The sequence below is a fragment of the Narcine bancroftii genome, chromosome 4 (genome assembly GCF_036971445.1).
Source record: "Narcine bancroftii isolate sNarBan1 chromosome 4, sNarBan1.hap1, whole genome shotgun sequence".
In the NCBI taxonomy this organism is placed as follows: Eukaryota; Metazoa; Chordata; class Chondrichthyes; order Torpediniformes; family Narcinidae; genus Narcine; species Narcine bancroftii.
This window is the reverse complement of record NC_091472.1, coordinates 188,621,329-188,637,410: the sequence shown is the minus strand read 5'-3', so window position 1 is coordinate 188,637,410 and position 16,082 is coordinate 188,621,329. Positions and strand designations below refer to the sequence as shown.

Genomic DNA, 16,082 nt, shown 5'->3' with positions numbered 1-16,082 from the left:
AATTTTGGCTCAGGCTTTCTCTTATGGCTAATAAAACTGTATTGGCATGTTTTAATATAATACAAGTATGATTGCATTCTACAAAGTAACATATTTAGTTAACATTTGTTAATTAATTGTACACTATTTCAGGTAACTAACCTTTAGTGTGTACATTAATTTCCTTTGTGCACTGATTGCAAAATGTGTGCGTGTGCACATGCGTATAGCTTAGAGCACACATGTCAAACTCAGGCCCGCGGGCCAAATTTGGCCCGTGATATAATTATATTTGGCCCGCAAGATCATATCAAATATGTATTAGAGCTGGCCCGCTGGCCGCCGCGCCAGTATAGTGCATGCACAACTAATACTACAAATCCCAGAATGCTTTGCAAATGCGTTGGCGCCGGCCCGTCAGCCCGCTAATCGCCCCCACCTCCTCTCTTTACTTTCATTAGCATCTGCGACCTGTCGCCCAACTCACATGTAATAAACCCCTTACGAAAAATGGCCAAACCAAAGACAGAAAACAGGACCTTTCAAGACAGGTGGGAGGCAAACTCTGACCCCAGAGTTTGATGAACTTGCATCTAAGAAGAGATGCCAAGTATCTGGTTTAGACCCAGGAGCATCAGAGTAAATCACAGTGTAGCAAGCTAAGCTTGGATTCATATTTTCTTTGGTTAACTTTGGACTGTTCTTAGTTGAAAGATTGGATTTTCATTGAAGCAAGTTGTTATTTTTTTGACTTGTTGGCTTGTGAAAAAAAATACATTTAAAAGGAGCTTAAAGGCTATAGAGAAATATTATTTATTGAATATTTTATTTCTCATTTGTTAATGCTTCTTCTGGAAAGAGTTTAACCAAAACTATTATTAAACATTTATTTTAATAAGAAAAAGTTTAACATTACATATGTTGAAAGAAGAGAAAACATGCAGATGTTGTTGAAAATTTTCAGTAAATATTTAGTTTGGCCCACGACTTAGTCCAAGTTTTTAATTTTGGCCCTCTGTGAATTTGAGTTTGACACCCCTGGCTTAGAGGGAATAGTGGTTGTGAGTGGGGTGCCTACAAAGTGAGCAGTTATGCCATGTATGGTGTCAACCTTCTTGAGTGTTGCTGAAGCTGCATTCATCCATGCAAGTGGAAAGTATTCTTGTAGATGGTTGATATATTTTGGGGAGTTAGGTGCATTTTACTACAAACCCAGAAGACCCCAAAACCCAGCAGCAATAGATATTCACCAAGACAAAGGTTGCTTTTAATTATCTTTAAACATGAAAATAGAATCAAACTTTAACTTATCACTATTAACTTACTTAACCTTATTTAACCCACTTCTAATTCTAAGTTCTCGTTAATGTAATGTGTGTCTAAGTTCAGAAAAGTTCTTTGGTTCACAGTCCAATCTTACTTCTCATTCCTCCAAGTTCACTGGTTGCAGGCAATTCTTATACTTTGCACAGAATTTAACATTTATAAAATTCACCAGGCTTTGGAGCTTGAAAGGTAAATGGTTACCGCTCAGGAAGGTTCTTGTCGGTTTTCAGAGGGAGATTTGTTGTTTCTTTTTAATCAACCACTTCAGTGTCTTGCTGATGAAACCACAATCCATTAGTGAAGTCTCTCGAGCAATCTTCAAAGCTCTTGCAAAAGCTGTGGAGCCGATATGGGGCAGAGCTCCAGTATTTTAAATAAGATCTGTTTTAAAGTGTATGTATGTATCCTACTCCAACAAACCTTTCCCAATTTATCTCCCAAAAACATTTCTATATACTCTGTCACAATTTACTCACTACAGAATTCCTAGCCTTATGTATATGGCTACTTAACTAGGCAAACAAATGAAAATAACTTTTAAGTATTTTTTAAATTCATGACAATAAAGGAATCTTCAATTTATGCTTAATAGTAATCCCCAGAAAATTGATAGTGGGGGATTCAGTGATGGAAACGCCATTGAATACTGGGGATGATAGCCATATTTTCTCTTGCTGAATCTCGTTGTTGCCTGGCACTTGTGTGGTGTGACTGTTACTTGCTACCTATTGGCCTCGATGTGGTCCAGATATTATTGTTGTAGGTGCTAATGCTGGATGCCCAAAGTAATTTGTAATGATTGCCTGTTACACTGTTAAATGATTCTCTTTCATTCTTTTTACACATAAACAAAATCTTTTAACTGGGTCTTTTTTTCTAAATTAATTTGAATTACCTGGCATCAATTGGCGCTCTTAACTAAGAACATACAAAAGATGCAGATATTTACTCCACAAGTGGAAAGTGAAAGAATCTTGCTACTATGAATGTAGTGAACTAATCTCTAACTTAAATTTCAGTAAATGCAAATAAATACTAGAACTGTCAAGTTATATAATTTTGTGTTTTACTTCTTTGTCAAACTTTGATAAAAACTTTGAAAAATCTTTATAATGACCTATCAGTTTGAAGGATTCTTCACACCTACAGGTAAATGGCAACTTGACAATAACATAGTGCAATACAAGGGACGGTCACGTGATGGAGTAGCGATTGGTTTGGTGAAACCAGCGTTTCCCAGAGAAAAACTTAAAAAGTGGCAAAAAAACAAAGTTGTAACAAAAAAAACACAGGAAACAGTACATAAACATTGAAAGAAAAGAGAGAAAATAAAAAAGACCTTACCTGCACGTCGGAACTGGAAGCTCTCCTGGGTAACGTAGTCCGCGCTGCAAAGCTGGCAGTTGAAAGGGCGCAGGGTGAGCTCCAGCGATGGCTGACTGGAAAAGAAAAGGGAATGCTCATTCCAGTCAGGACACTGAAGTGAACAGTCATCAGCAACAAGCTCCTGTAAGCCCAACCACAAGCAAAGCAGGCGAAGCAGCCTTGGAAATGGACTCTACATCAAGCAAAGGTATGGAGGAAGAGTTAGAAGACTTGGAAGTGACAAAGAAGACAGAGAAAAAAATTAAAGGCAAAAGCCAAAAATAAACAGTAGACGTAAACTACATTGACAATCAGATGAGAGTGATAATGGAAACATTAATGTCAGAAATCAGAGCTAATAGAGAATGTGTGCTGGAAGCAGATATTAAAATTCAAAAAATGGAAAATGTAATAAAGGATATGAAAAAGCAATGTAAAGAAATAGGAGAGGTAGAAGTAGAGTGAAAGGTGTGGAAATGGAAATTACTGTCTTAAAAAAAAACAGAAGAAAGGAGTAAAGAGGTCACAAAGTCACAAGATTTATTGGCCCAGAAAATTGACATTCTTGAAAAAATTTTAGGTGTAATAATATTAAAATAGTAGGCCTGAAAGAAGGTGTGAAAGGTACTGACATAAAAGGATTTCTAAAACAATGGATTCCACAGGTTCTGGAGATGGAAGAACTCCAGGAAGAAATAGAAATTGAAAGAGCTCCCAGAGCTTTGGCACCGAAGTCGCAGGTGCAGCAAGGACCACGTTCCATTCTGGTCAAGCTATTAAGGTATCCGACAAGGGGAAAAATATTAGGGCTGGCAGCCAGAAGAACAAAATAAATTAAAGGTCCATTGGAACATAATGGGAATAAGATATTTTTCTACCCAGATACAAGTTTTGAACTTTTAAAGAAACGCAAGGAAGTTAACCCAATAAAAGACACATATTCAACAAGGAAGAGAGTGATCGACAGAACTAAGAGACAGTTAAGGACAATATATATGTAAATAGGTTTGGAGGTTTACCGGTTGATTAATAGTTGGTTTATATGAGAACTTTGTTTATGTGTTTAGAAAATAAGTTATAAATTCTCTGGGGGAGGGCTGGGTCTGGGGAGGGACGGTCTGCTGTAAAATCAGTTGATAATTCCAGTTTATACCGCAGCCCGTAATGTTAAGGGTGTTGTGATTGTCCAGCAGGTCAGCAAAGGCAACTCAATAAGGGGGTTTTCTCTGTTTTCTTTTGTTTTTACAGTTTCTTACTTTTTTTTGGTTTTTAATTTTTTCAGGGTGTTTGTGTCAACATGTATAGAAAGATATGTTAAATTTTGAAATGTGGGAGAAAGGGAGTTGGAGGGTCTGAGAGGGTGGTATGTAAAAAAACACAGGCTAATGGAATGAATACAATGAAGTTTATGTCTATTAATATTAATGGAATACATAACCAAATCAAGAGAAAAATGTTATTGACGATTAAAAATTGGAAAAGAATAGATATTGCATTTGGACAGGAAATTTATCTAACAGAAGAAGAGCATCGTAAATTGAAGAGAGATTAGGTGGGTCATGTGGTAGCACCATCTTACAACTCAAAAGCTGGGGGTGGGGGGGTTGGCTATCCTAATTCATCAAAAATTGCCTATTAAAATAGAGAAAGTAGTTACAGACCTGGCAGATCTATTCAGAGTCCTGGAATTTATTCAATGTATATGCACCTAATGAGGATGATCAAAAATTTATGCAGGATTTTTTTTACAATTAGCAGATACACAAGGACATATCTTATTGGGTGGAGATTTTAATTTTAGCTTGGATTTGTTATTAGATAAAACCGGGAAAAATACAAAAAAGAGTAAAGCAGCTAAATTTACAGGAAGTTCCATGCAAGAAGTGAAGATAATAAACATATGGAGAAAACAACTCATGAAAGATAGAGATTACTCATATTATTCTAGCAGACATGACTTACTCCAGGATCGATATGTTTTTACTTTCTGCCCAAATACAAGGGAGAGTCCAAGATGTTGAGTATAAAGCAAGATTGTTATCAGATCATTTACCCTTGCGGCTAACGATTGCTCTGGAGGATACTCCTAATAAAGGATATAGATGGAGAAAATCCCATCTTGCTAAAAAGACATTTTAGGCAATTTATAGAACAACAAATTAAAATATATTTTAATAAGAATACAAATTCAGTAACAGATAAATTTATATTATGGGATGCAATGAAAGCCTTTATTAGAGGGCAAAGAATAAGTTATACAACTAAAACTAAAAAAAATTAAAAAATAGAAAAATTAGAAAAAGATATAGTAAATTTAGAGAAAGATTTAATAAAAGGAGAAGATAAAGAGGAAAAAAAGACTATTGATAGAGAAGAAATTGAAATATGATGCGTTACAAACATACCAGATGGGGGGAAAACATGAAAACAAAACAAAGATACTATGAATTAGGTGAGAAAACTCACAAAATCTTGGCTTGGTAATTGAAGACAGAGCAAGTAACAAGAATTATTATAGCAACAAGGAAAGGAACTAATCAGATTTCATATAAACCACAAGAGATTAATGAAAATTTCAGGAGTTTTTATAAGCAATTATACCAATCAGAGGTCCTAGAGAAGAATAAGGAAATGGATAAATTTTTGACAAATATCGAGTTACCCCAGTTAGATACAGAAGAACAAGGTAAATTAGCAAATCCCCTGACGGTTACAGAAGTATACGACACAATAATGAATCTATCAAATAATAAAGCACCGGAATAAATGCCTGGCATCAAATGATACAATATAATTGGCTTCACAGACTATTCATTACACCACAAAAATTAAAAGAATGGAACCCGACATTATCTGATAAATGCTTTCGCTGGTACAATGGTACATTCAATTTGGACATGTACAAAAGTGAAACCATTTTGGGAGAATTTAAATTCAATACTAGATCAAATTACAAAAAAACAAGATACCAAAAGACTCAGAAATTTTTTCTGTTAAGCAATATAAAAGACAAAGAGTTAAATTTAAATTTAAACAGATTCCAAAAACAATTTATCAAGATTGCATTAGCGGCAGCTAAAAAATGCATAATGATAACTTGGAAAATGGAAACACCCCTGAAAATACAGCAGTGGCTCACAGAAATGAACAAATGTATTCCATTAGAGAAAATTACTTATAACTTAAGAGACAATTATGCACAATATCAACAAATTTGGGACCCATATATAAACTTCATTGGCAAACACAACCTCGGGCCTCCAGCTCTTTCTTAACTCTTAACGAGAAATAGTATTCGTAAGGAAAATGTGAATCACACAATATTTAAAAGACATGCTCCCTTTTCTTGTTTTTTAAAAAATTTTCTTCTCTTTCTGTTCTGTTTTTTCTTCTCTCTATAGTTATTGGGGGAGGCAAGGGGGATTGGGGAGAAAATGGAAAAAATCACTATGTATGTATATATATGTACAACATTTGTGTAAGTATTGTTAGAGATTGGTTATATTGTGATGTATTAAATAAAATATTTAAAAAACAATGCAATACAAACATTTTCAAGGAAGACACATCATAACAGGAAAACATACACATATTCAAATATTTGTAGCATTCAAATATGAATTCCAGAGTGTTATTATTTCCAGATCATACATGTCCATGATTTATGTAACATGTGTGCTATTTTACAATGATTAATCAAGATCATGTTAAATTAGGAAAAAAAAAATGATAAAATGATCAATTATACTTAATATTCCCAAATTAGGGAAGATTTTGTTCCTTTATAATTAGGAACAATTTAGCTTTAATTAAATTTTTGACTTAAGTGAACTTTTTGCCTATTGTTTTGTTGGAGTTCCTGCTTCATATTTTTTACAGATTGGAAATTTATTTAAAAAAACCAGGAATATAGATATTTTTGCAGTAGTTTTATCCTTGTCTTGAAGACAAATGCTTCATTGTCAGGAAAGTTACTGCAGTGGTAGTGATGGTTAGCACATGCTGCAATTCTTGAATTCACTATTGAGTCTGGAGTACTGCAAGAGCCTCACCCTATTTTTTTGGTAACTTTTGATTTATTGCACTATGAATCATATCAACAACAATATGTACAAATGATCTTCATTAAATATACACAGTGACTTTTTTTTCCTTTTTTTCTCTCCCCCCCCTCCTGCCCTGTGCCCTCCCTCCCCACCCCCCTACAAGAAAACAACATCCACACAGAAAAAAACAAAGAGTTGCGTAGTCTCCTTTTACATGTTTAGGTCTAATCATGTTTATCTTCTTATCACTTTAGGAGATGGAGATCCGAAATTGGCTTTTTCTGTCACATTTCATATCTGGTTCCCAAATTTGTTCGAACAATGTATATTTGTCTTTTAAATCATACTTAAATTTTTTTTCCAATGAAATTTATTTCTGTATACCCTTGTTGTATTTTTAGGTTCTCTTCCATTTTCCAGGTTGTCATTATGCATTTTTTTTTGCTGATCATAATGAATCTATCTAATTTGAGAGCTAGTTCTTTGCCTCTTATATTATTAAATGCGTATACAGAGCCGTTGTCATACCCACACTCCTGTTCGGCTCCGAATCATGGGTCCTCTACCGGCATCACCTACGGCTCCTAGAACGCTTCCACCAGCGTTGTCTCCGCTCCATCCTCAACATCCATTGGAGCGCTTTCATCCCTAACGTCGAAGTACTCGAGATGGCAGAGGTCGACAGCATCAAGTCCACGCTGCTGAAGATCCAGCTGCGCTGGGTGGGTCACGTCTCCAGAATGGAGGACCATCGCCTTCCCAAGTTCGTGTTATATGGCGAGTTCTCCACTGGCCACCGTGACAGAGGTGCACCAAAGAAGAGGTACAAGGACTGCCTAAAGAAATCTCTTGGTGCCTGCCACATTGACCACCGCCAGTGGGCTGATATCGCCTCAAACCGTGCACCTTGGCGCCTCACAGTTTGGCAGGCAGCAACCTCCTTTGAAGAAGACCGCAGAGCCCACCTCACTGACAAAAGGCAAAGGAGGAAAAACCCAATACCCAACCCCAACCAACCAATTTTCCCCTGCAGCCGCTGCAACCGTGTCTGCCTGTCCCGCATCGGACTTGTCAGCCACAAACGAGCCTGCAGCTGACGTGGACTTTTTACCCCCTCCATAAATCTTCGTCCGCGAAGCCAAGCCAAAGAAAAAGAATATTATTCAAAAGGAAAAAAATGTTTTTTGGGGTATGTAATTTTGCTTAATATCTAACTTAAATCTTCCCAGAAAGTATTCACTTTTGTACATGCCCCAAACTGTGGTTCCAGTTTCTTGATGACAGAGAAAGCATCTATCCGATATTGTTGAGTCCCACTCTTTTAATTTCTGAGAGCCTCACCCTAATGAAGATATTCCTTTTGCAATTTCGAACGATCTTGTTTTCTGCTTCCCGGATGATGCAGATTGAACTGCTTTTCTTTTCACAGATATTGCCTGCCCTGCTGCGCAATGACAGCATTTTCTGTTTCTTTTAAAATCTCTCTCATACCGGTAGGGTGGTCCAGTTAATGAAGTAGGGATGGGATCGACTGTATGTGATGCAACAAGGTGCAGGCGAGGATGAATGAATGCCTAACAAAGGGTTCCTTGTATTGCAGGCAGTGCTCCTGGGGCTTCTGGTTGTGCAGGTAGAACGGCTTGCTCTATGCCCTCCAACTGACCCTGCCCATTCTGACAGCTCCAATACAGAGCTCGCAGCTCTTTCTGTGTTTGATATTAACATGTTTTTAAAAATCTTAACTTCACTAGGATTTATAGTTCAGTAATTTTTCAACACAAGGTGCTCCTTTGGAAATCCAAATCCATTTGTCGGCGGGCCACCCTTGAACTCCAGGGTCATTGAAGTGCCCTGCGTTTCATTAAAAGTCCCATCCAGAAATCAAAGTTTGGAAATAAAGTTTTTCTGCCCCACCCCCACTCTCTGCAGCAAGGACGGAGGGAGCTCATGGTCTCGCGACAAGTACCGCCTTTGTTCACGCGGCTCTCCTTCCTCAAAGACAGACAAAAGAGGGCTGCGCGCAGGCGCGTGGCTGCGCTCGAGCCGGGGAGGTGGTGGGGAGGGGAGGGGGAGGAGGGAGGAGGAAGGAGGGAGGGAGGGGGGGGTTGGGGTGAGGGGGGGTGGGGGGGGGGGGGAGAGGATCGCTTTGTGCCGGCGCTGCTTGGGCTTTGCGGCTCTCCTCAGTTCAGCATGTCTGGCAGGTCGGTGCGGGCCGAGACCAGGAGCAGGGCGAAGGATGACATCAAGCGGGTCATGGCAGCTATCGAAAAAGTACGGAAATGGTAAGGGGGGAGAAAAAAAAACCGAGAAAGAGATTTGAGAGGGCGGCGTTCCCCTTGATGTGTCCGGGGGGGGGGGCGGATGAATGACTGGGATGGGAGCGCAGTCCTGTTTTAAAGGGGAAATTCCACCCGCTTTCCCGAGTGACGGGCTTCCACTCGCGGGGAGGAGGGGAGGATGATTTAATAGAAAGGAGTTGAAACGCCTCAGTGCGAGAGTGAACGGCCGAACCCAGAATCCATTTCGCTGCAGTCACATGAAGCGCCTCTCGCTGCTTTGTGTGCGGGTCGGGGCCGGCCGGCCGGCGGGCGGATGGGCGGGCGGGCAGCGTCCTTCATCTCGGCCGCTGGCGCTCTCCAGTCCTTCCACTACTATTACCATCATCGGTGGTTTTTAAATTTAGCGCTTTGGAACGCACTCCAGGAGCAGGCGAGGGCAGGAAAGGAGGAGGAAGTGAGGGGGGGTGGGGGGGGGAGAGGGGGTGGTGGCAATTCTCGCCTGATCAACCTGCCCAATGTGAAACCAAATAAAATTGCAATTTTCAGCATTGCCATTGAAATGATCACCTTATTTGATATGTTGCATTCATGTCCGAAGATTTGCATGGATTTGAGTTATGAATTATATCCACTCAGGAATAAAACGTATTTTTCCTTCTCCGACTTTGTTCTGCGTATCCTTTCCAGTCTTTGAGCCAAATTAAAACCTGGTTCTGGCCCTAACAGGCTGAATGCTGAAGCTCGTGATTGACCGAATTGAGACAACTTGTAAACCATAAACCTACCTTCACGTGCTCACCTTACATTGTTGATCCCTGAAGTGACCTTTTACCCAGATTTATTGTTCAGAATTGCAGCTTTTACATCTCCCTGGATCGAGTTTTTTTTTAATGCATTGTAATAGATTTTTTTAAAACTTCAAACACCTTTGTCTTGATTACAGGAGTGTTTCCTTTTTTTTAAAAAGAGGAAGATTCGAGTATTAAGGACAAACGTGTATTTGTGTAGACCTTTTAACTCTAGTGCCTCTTCATGCACGTTTTGTCAGTCTCGGTGCTGCCCAATTGCTCAGCATAAGGAGGTGCAGGGTGCTCCTTCTTTCTGATAGCCTGCAGGTCATCCTTGGGCAAGGTATCTGTTTAGCCTCCCAATCAGAGTCATGTGAAGCTATGGATTGCAGAATGTGGATGGTTTTTTACAAGCAGATTCTACAAATTGGCAACACTGGGTGGATGAATCTGCTGAATAATGGCCAGGGTTACCCGCACTGCAACTGAAGAAGGCAATGGGAAACCACATCGGTATTTTTCCCATGTATAGTTATGAATTCAACATGGACTATGGTCTCAGCTCGAAAATGGAGCCTTCACTGAAGAACAGAGGAGGCAACAACTACAATTTCACTGGGTCAGAGATCACGGTGGATGGAGAGACACGATCGTCCATGCCGAATGGCAAGATGCCAGAATGATGAATGAATGCACATTTTAGCAAATTGACAACTTCTGATGTAGCTACCCGTTTCCAGTCTTTCAGAGGAGTAGAAGTGCACCAAAGTAAGACTGGAGATGATGTTAACAGAGGTGAATGATCCATTTGTAGCTCAAGTTGCTGTCATCCTGAATACTGGGAGGAAATGAATTTCATCAGAAGCAGCTAAACAAGCAAAGGTGGCACTCAAGCATTGGGGGCCAAGTGCAGCAAGGGAGGAATGATCTTGGTCTTGGGGTCAGTACACCAGCCTGGAACAAGGCTGCTTCGTCTCAGAGATATAGGCTTGTGACGGAGGAGATGAGGTGCCGGCAAGGTACGCAAGGGCAATGGTCAAGATGGGAGGGAGTGGAGAAAAGGAAGATCTCATAGAAAGAGCTGTGGGAGATGGAGACATTCAGAGCGAGCTTCACCATTAAGGCTTACCATACAATGTCTTGCTCTCTGCCATGAATCTCAGCCAGTGGTATGGAGATGTCCCCATATGCTCCCTCTGCCTGACTTTAGCAACACTAAAATATATTTTGGTGGGCTGCAAGACCTGTCTCATTCAAGGCCGATATCGGGTGCTATGGTGTCTTGCAGCAGTGCTGGAAAATTGGCAGAGGAGTGTTAACGTTCTACCACCCCCTTTATCCTGCTGGCTGTTAACAGTATTTGTCTGGAAAGGTGAGGGTCAAGCCAGAATCACAACATCAAGATCAGATTCCGGGCAGCTAGGCAGGACACATGATTGGAAGATGGTGCCAGACTTAGGCCAGAGCCTCTGCTTCCAAAATGAAATTGCAGAAACAAACCTCAGATGAGACCTTGTTCTATGGTCAGCCTCACTCAATCTCGTTTATATAATTAAGCTTGCAGTGCCCTGGGAGGAAGCCTATGAGCCCAAGAAACTGAGGTCCGCTGAGCTTGCAGCTGATATGCAGCAGCGTGGCTAGAAGGCAAGGGTCTGATCGGTTGAAATAGGCTGCAGAGGATTTGTAGCCAGATTGACATTAAGGCCTCTCTTGGAGTTGGGAGTGCGAGGAAAGATACACCAACAAGCAGTTAAAGATCTCTTCAGAGCTGCTGAAAAGGGTAGTCAGTGGCTCTGGATGAGGAGAAAGGATTCCACCTGGGCACCCAAATGAGTGGATGGCATCTAGCAGGTTAGGCTGGGATACCAGGATTCACTGCTGAACCCTCCAGAGGTGCCGTGGGTCTATTAGCAAAATACTGAGGAAGGAGGGTGCCCACTTGAAGATGTTACCCCACAGAGTCTAGACGGCAAGTCTCAGGAATGCAATAAGGGATATTATCATCTAATCCTACATAACATGCCTGTTGAATTGCAGCAACAAATTCCCCATCAACTGCATATGTTGGTCAAGATTTCTGGGATCACTTCTCTATCTTCAAAATGGTGCCATTGGAACTGAGTGTATCCACTTGGGACTGAATGGTATCAGTAATGCACTTTTGTGAGTGAGACGTGATTTTCTAAGTGTAGCAGTTGAACTATGACCAATATTGCATACGATTCACTTATACTAAATGTTTCCACAATCTAGTAGGAGTCTAGCAAGTACCAGAGCACAGTGGATTAAGTTGCATGGAGGAAAGTTTAGGGGAAATGTCAGGTAAGTTTATTTTTTTACAGAGTGGTTGGTGTCTAGTTTGCTAGAGGTGGTGGAGGAGCATTAAAAAAAACTTGGATGGCACAAAGTTGTCAATAAAAAAATAGGGGGTTATGGGTAAAGTAGGTAAAAAAATTAGGTTGTGGTAGAGTAGGTTTACATAGTGGGCAGAAAGGCCTGTAATTAGCTGCAGTGCTGTACATTCTATTTTCTATTGTTAAAAAGGTATTTTAAATGCTCTTCCAAATCTCTCTCAAGATTTTATTGAAGGTTCTTTGTTTCATAATTGTTTAAAAATGGGCCATGCATTGGAAGACATAAATGTCAAGTGTGGAGCTATCCAGCACCTTTGATATCGTGCTCTGTAGTGGAAACTGACTGGTATTTGCCAATGATAATAGTTTATTTTTTTGTCCTCTGGATGGGCAAATTAACAAAAGTACTTTTTCCTGCCTTGGGTGAATAGATGAGAGTTCAGAGACTAAACCTGATGTTTCAGGTCTGTGGTTCATTAACACTTTGGGCAATGGATTAAGCCATCATGGGATCTTCTTGTACAGGGGAGTTGAGAGTTTATCCATATACGCAAGTACAGCATACAGATGCATCAAAATTTTGTTAAACTTTAAAGACTGCAGATGCTGTGATTGTAATAAAAACACAAACGCTGGAGGAACTCAGCAGATTTTGCTGAATCCATAGGAGGTAAAGATATAACTGGGCTTTCAAAATTTTACTTGTGGTAGCGACACAGTACAAGTTGAAAAATTGCATTGGTTGAAATCTATTTTGGAAATTGATTGGTATAGAGCTCTCCTTCATGATCTTGTGGCATTCTGGGCAGTGCTCATTCACTTGCAACAAATTTGTGTGACAGGCAGGAACTCATAACATGCTAGTTTCATAATGTTCTCATTGAGTGACTTTTGAATATCAGAAACTTAAGTGATTATAGTGAAAACTTTCTGCTTGAGTAATGATGCATCTCCCTAGTTTTGCATTTCCTTTACAGCTGAGGAGCACCCATGCTGTAATCAATTCTTGTAATTCCTTCAGTGCCTTTTTAGTTTCTTTAAAGTTAAGTACAATGCAAATTGAGTAATGTTTTTAAAAAAAGTCAAGTGTAGCACTGCTAAAGGTAGAGCTGCTGAAATAAATCCTGTCCACACCAAGCAAGTAAACCAGTAACTGCCGTTTATTCAAACCACGCATGGTTTTTTTTTGGGGAGGTGACAGGCTCATGGGAGTATTGTCATAATGCTGCTGTGAGGCCTGGCTATTCCCTTGGCAATGCGCTCCTGCAGCCTGGAACTTCTGTGTGGTGGTGGGGGAAGTGCCTGCGCCCTGCTGCGCTGGCTGATTGCTCTGGTGATTTGGCCCTTTGTGTGCGGGGTTGACCTGGGCTGTTACACCACCCCTCACCTCCTCCTCCTCCCCCCCCCAAGAATCATAATCTCTTTGGGTGAGGTTTGGGAGGGTGTCTTTGGGCGGGTGCCCTTGGCGCCATAGTGTAGGGGCAGGGAAAGGCTCGGAACAGTCTAAGTGGGCTTTCTTGAGGCAGTTGACTGTAAGCATGTCGTGCCTGCCTCCAATGTCTTGAGTATAAACAACCTCCTTCCCTTCTCAGTACCTTGAAAGGCTCTTCATAAGGGCACTGCAGGGGGGAGGGGAGGGTACCTGGTTTGCCCTGTTCGCGGCTTTCAGTTCTGTGGGACATGGCTGGTTGGCGTCTTGTGGAAAGATGTGGACGTGGGTAGGTGGAGTGGTTCCCTAATCGCTGTAGGATGTCAAGGGCGTTCGGAAGTAGTTCTGTGGTGCCGAAATGGACGTCGCCTGGGATGGAGAGCGGTGCACCGTAGACTATTTCCGCCGATGAGGTGGGGAGGCCCTCTTTAGGTGCTGTGTGGATGCTCAGCAGGACCCATGGGAGTTCATCCATCCATTTGGGCCCATGCAGCTGTGATTTGAGGGCTGCTTTTAGATAGCAGTGAAAGCACTCTACCAGCCCATTGGATTAGGGGTGGAAGGCGGTTGTGTGGTGTAGCTGGCTGTTGCAGAATTTGGCCATCGTCATTCAGAGGGAAGAGGTAAACTGGGCTCCCTGATCCTAAGTTATGTGGGAAGGGACACCAAAACAGGTGACCCACTGTGAGGTAGAGGCTCTTGCACAGGTTTCCATGTCGCAGGCCGGCATGGGCACCACTTCTGGCCAGTGTGTAAAGTAGTCGACCACAGTGAAAAGGTACCTCATCCCCTGGTTGATGGGAAGGGGCCCTACATTGTCCATGTGCACATGGTTGATCCTGTCTGCTTTGGGCGGGAAATGTTGCGCTGGGCCTTTAGTGTGCCGATGGACTTTGGCTTGATGGCATTGTACACAGGTTTATGCCCAAAGTGAAACTTGGCACCGAAGCCTGTGCCATACAAACCTGTCTGAAATGAGGCAGACTGTTGACTGGATAGAAGGATGAGAGAATCCATGCACCTGACTGAATACTTGCCGTCTCCAGGTCGTGGGCAGGATTGGCCTGGGGTGGCCTGTAGAAATATTGCACAGTAGTGTTGGGCTTCCTGGGTCCGGTGCGAACTCCTCATTTTGTAGTTGGTGATGGTGGTGCAGTATGTCTGTGTGTCGGCATGTTCAGCCTGGTCCACAGTGAGCTGACCTGTGTTGATGCCACCCATCACCTTGGAGATCGTTGGCCTGGACAGTGTGTCAGCTGCCACGTTGGACTTCCCCGCTACGTGGCGGATGTCCGTTGTATATTCGGAGATGTACAAAAGATGCCGTTGTTGCCTTGCCGACTAGGGTGCCGAGACTTTTCCCAGTGCCTGCACCAGGGACTTGTGGTCCATAAAGGCCGTGAACACTCGGCCTTCGAGGATGTACCGGAAATGGCGTATGGCCAGGTACATTGCCAGCAGTTCATGATCGAAAGCACTGTACTTCAGTTCGGGTGGTTGGAGATGTTCGGTAAAGAAAGCGAGTGGCCACCACTGGTGATCCACCCATTGTTGCAGCACTGTGCCCTCTGTCTGGTCTGAGGTGTCTGTCGTTGACGACAGTGGTAAGTCTGGATCTGGCTGTGCCTAGAATGTAGCTTTGGAAAGTGCTGTTTTGGTCTCATTGATTGCCTGGAGTACTTCTTCAGACCAGCTGGGCACCTTATTACCTGCCTTAACGAGGGCGCAGAGAGGCCGCATGGTGGCTACTGCTCCTGGGAGGAAGTGATGATAGAAATTCACCATCGCAAGGAATTCCTGCAGGCTTTTGAGGGTTTTGGGCCTGGGAAAGTTTCAAATGGCCTCAACCTTGACAGGCAAAGGTGTTGCTCCTTCGCTGGAGATGCGGTGCCCAAGGAAGTCGATGGTGGAAAAACTGAATTGGCATTTGGACCGGTTGATGGTTAGCCTGAAAGTCTGCGGCCAGGCAAACAGATGTTTTAAATGTTCTTTGTGGGTCCTGGCGTCATCCAGGTACATAAAACTCCCCTCCAGGTCTCTTGCTGCTACATCCATGAGGCGCTGGAATGTTAAGGCTGCGTTTTTCAGCCTGAATGGCATTCTCAGGAACTCATAGAGGCCAAACAGGGTGATTATGGGTGTCTTCTGGATGTCATCCTGGTGCACTGGGATCTGGTGGTAGCCCTTCACCAGATCGACTTTGGAAAAAATCTGGGCATCTTGGAGTTGTGTGGTAAAGGCCTGTATGTGCGGGATGGGTAATCTGTCCGGTTCCATTGTGTGATTGAGCCTGTAATAGTCTCCGCAGCTGTCAGAGTTCTCTGGGTCCATGTGTATTAGCGAAACCCACGGGCTGTTGAAATGGCGGATGATCCCCAATTCCTCCATCTTGGAGGAGGTTATCTTGGGGCAGTCGCTGCACCTTGCGCGTACATGGGTGGTCCGATGGTTCTGCATCATGGAAGTTGGGGGCCAGTAGAGTGGGGAAGTTGGCGAGCAGTGCAGTGTACTTGTTT

The 16,082-nt window shown here is 42.2% G+C and overlaps 1 protein-coding gene and 1 long non-coding RNA gene across 15 annotated transcripts in view; one reads left to right on the top strand and one right to left on the bottom strand.

Moving 5' to 3' along the window:
* Window positions 1-8,715, bottom strand: part of LOC138761339 (uncharacterized) — a 44,049-nt gene extending 35,334 nt beyond the window's left edge. For 3 of the 4 annotated variants that reach the window (XR_011356266.1, XR_011356263.1, XR_011356265.1), the window contains exons 1-2: window positions 8,208-8,715; window positions 2,650-2,744 (exon numbers count right to left, since the gene is read on the bottom strand). This is a non-coding gene — a long non-coding RNA (uncharacterized lncRNA). Of the gene's footprint in view, window positions 1-2,649; window positions 2,745-8,057 lie in introns of all 4 variants that reach the window. The other variant, XR_011356264.1, reaches the window with a different exon arrangement.
* Window positions 8,716-8,844: 129 nt separating this feature from the next.
* Window positions 8,845-16,082, top strand: part of LOC138761335 (B-cell CLL/lymphoma 7 protein family member A-like) — a 39,148-nt gene continuing 31,910 nt past the window's right edge. For 4 of the 11 annotated variants that reach the window (XR_011356261.1, XR_011356262.1, XM_069933268.1 and 1 more), the window contains exons 1-2: window positions 8,845-8,998; window positions 12,037-12,105. Coding sequence is in view for 9 of the 11 variants with exons in the window: in XM_069933268.1 (XP_069789369.1) it covers window positions 8,907-8,998; window positions 12,037-12,105 (161 nt within the window). In the remaining 2 variants the exon portion in view is untranslated. The remainder of the gene's footprint in view (window positions 8,999-12,036; window positions 12,106-16,082) is intronic. The other 7 variants (XM_069933269.1, XM_069933273.1, XM_069933272.1 and 4 more) reach the window with 7 other exon arrangements.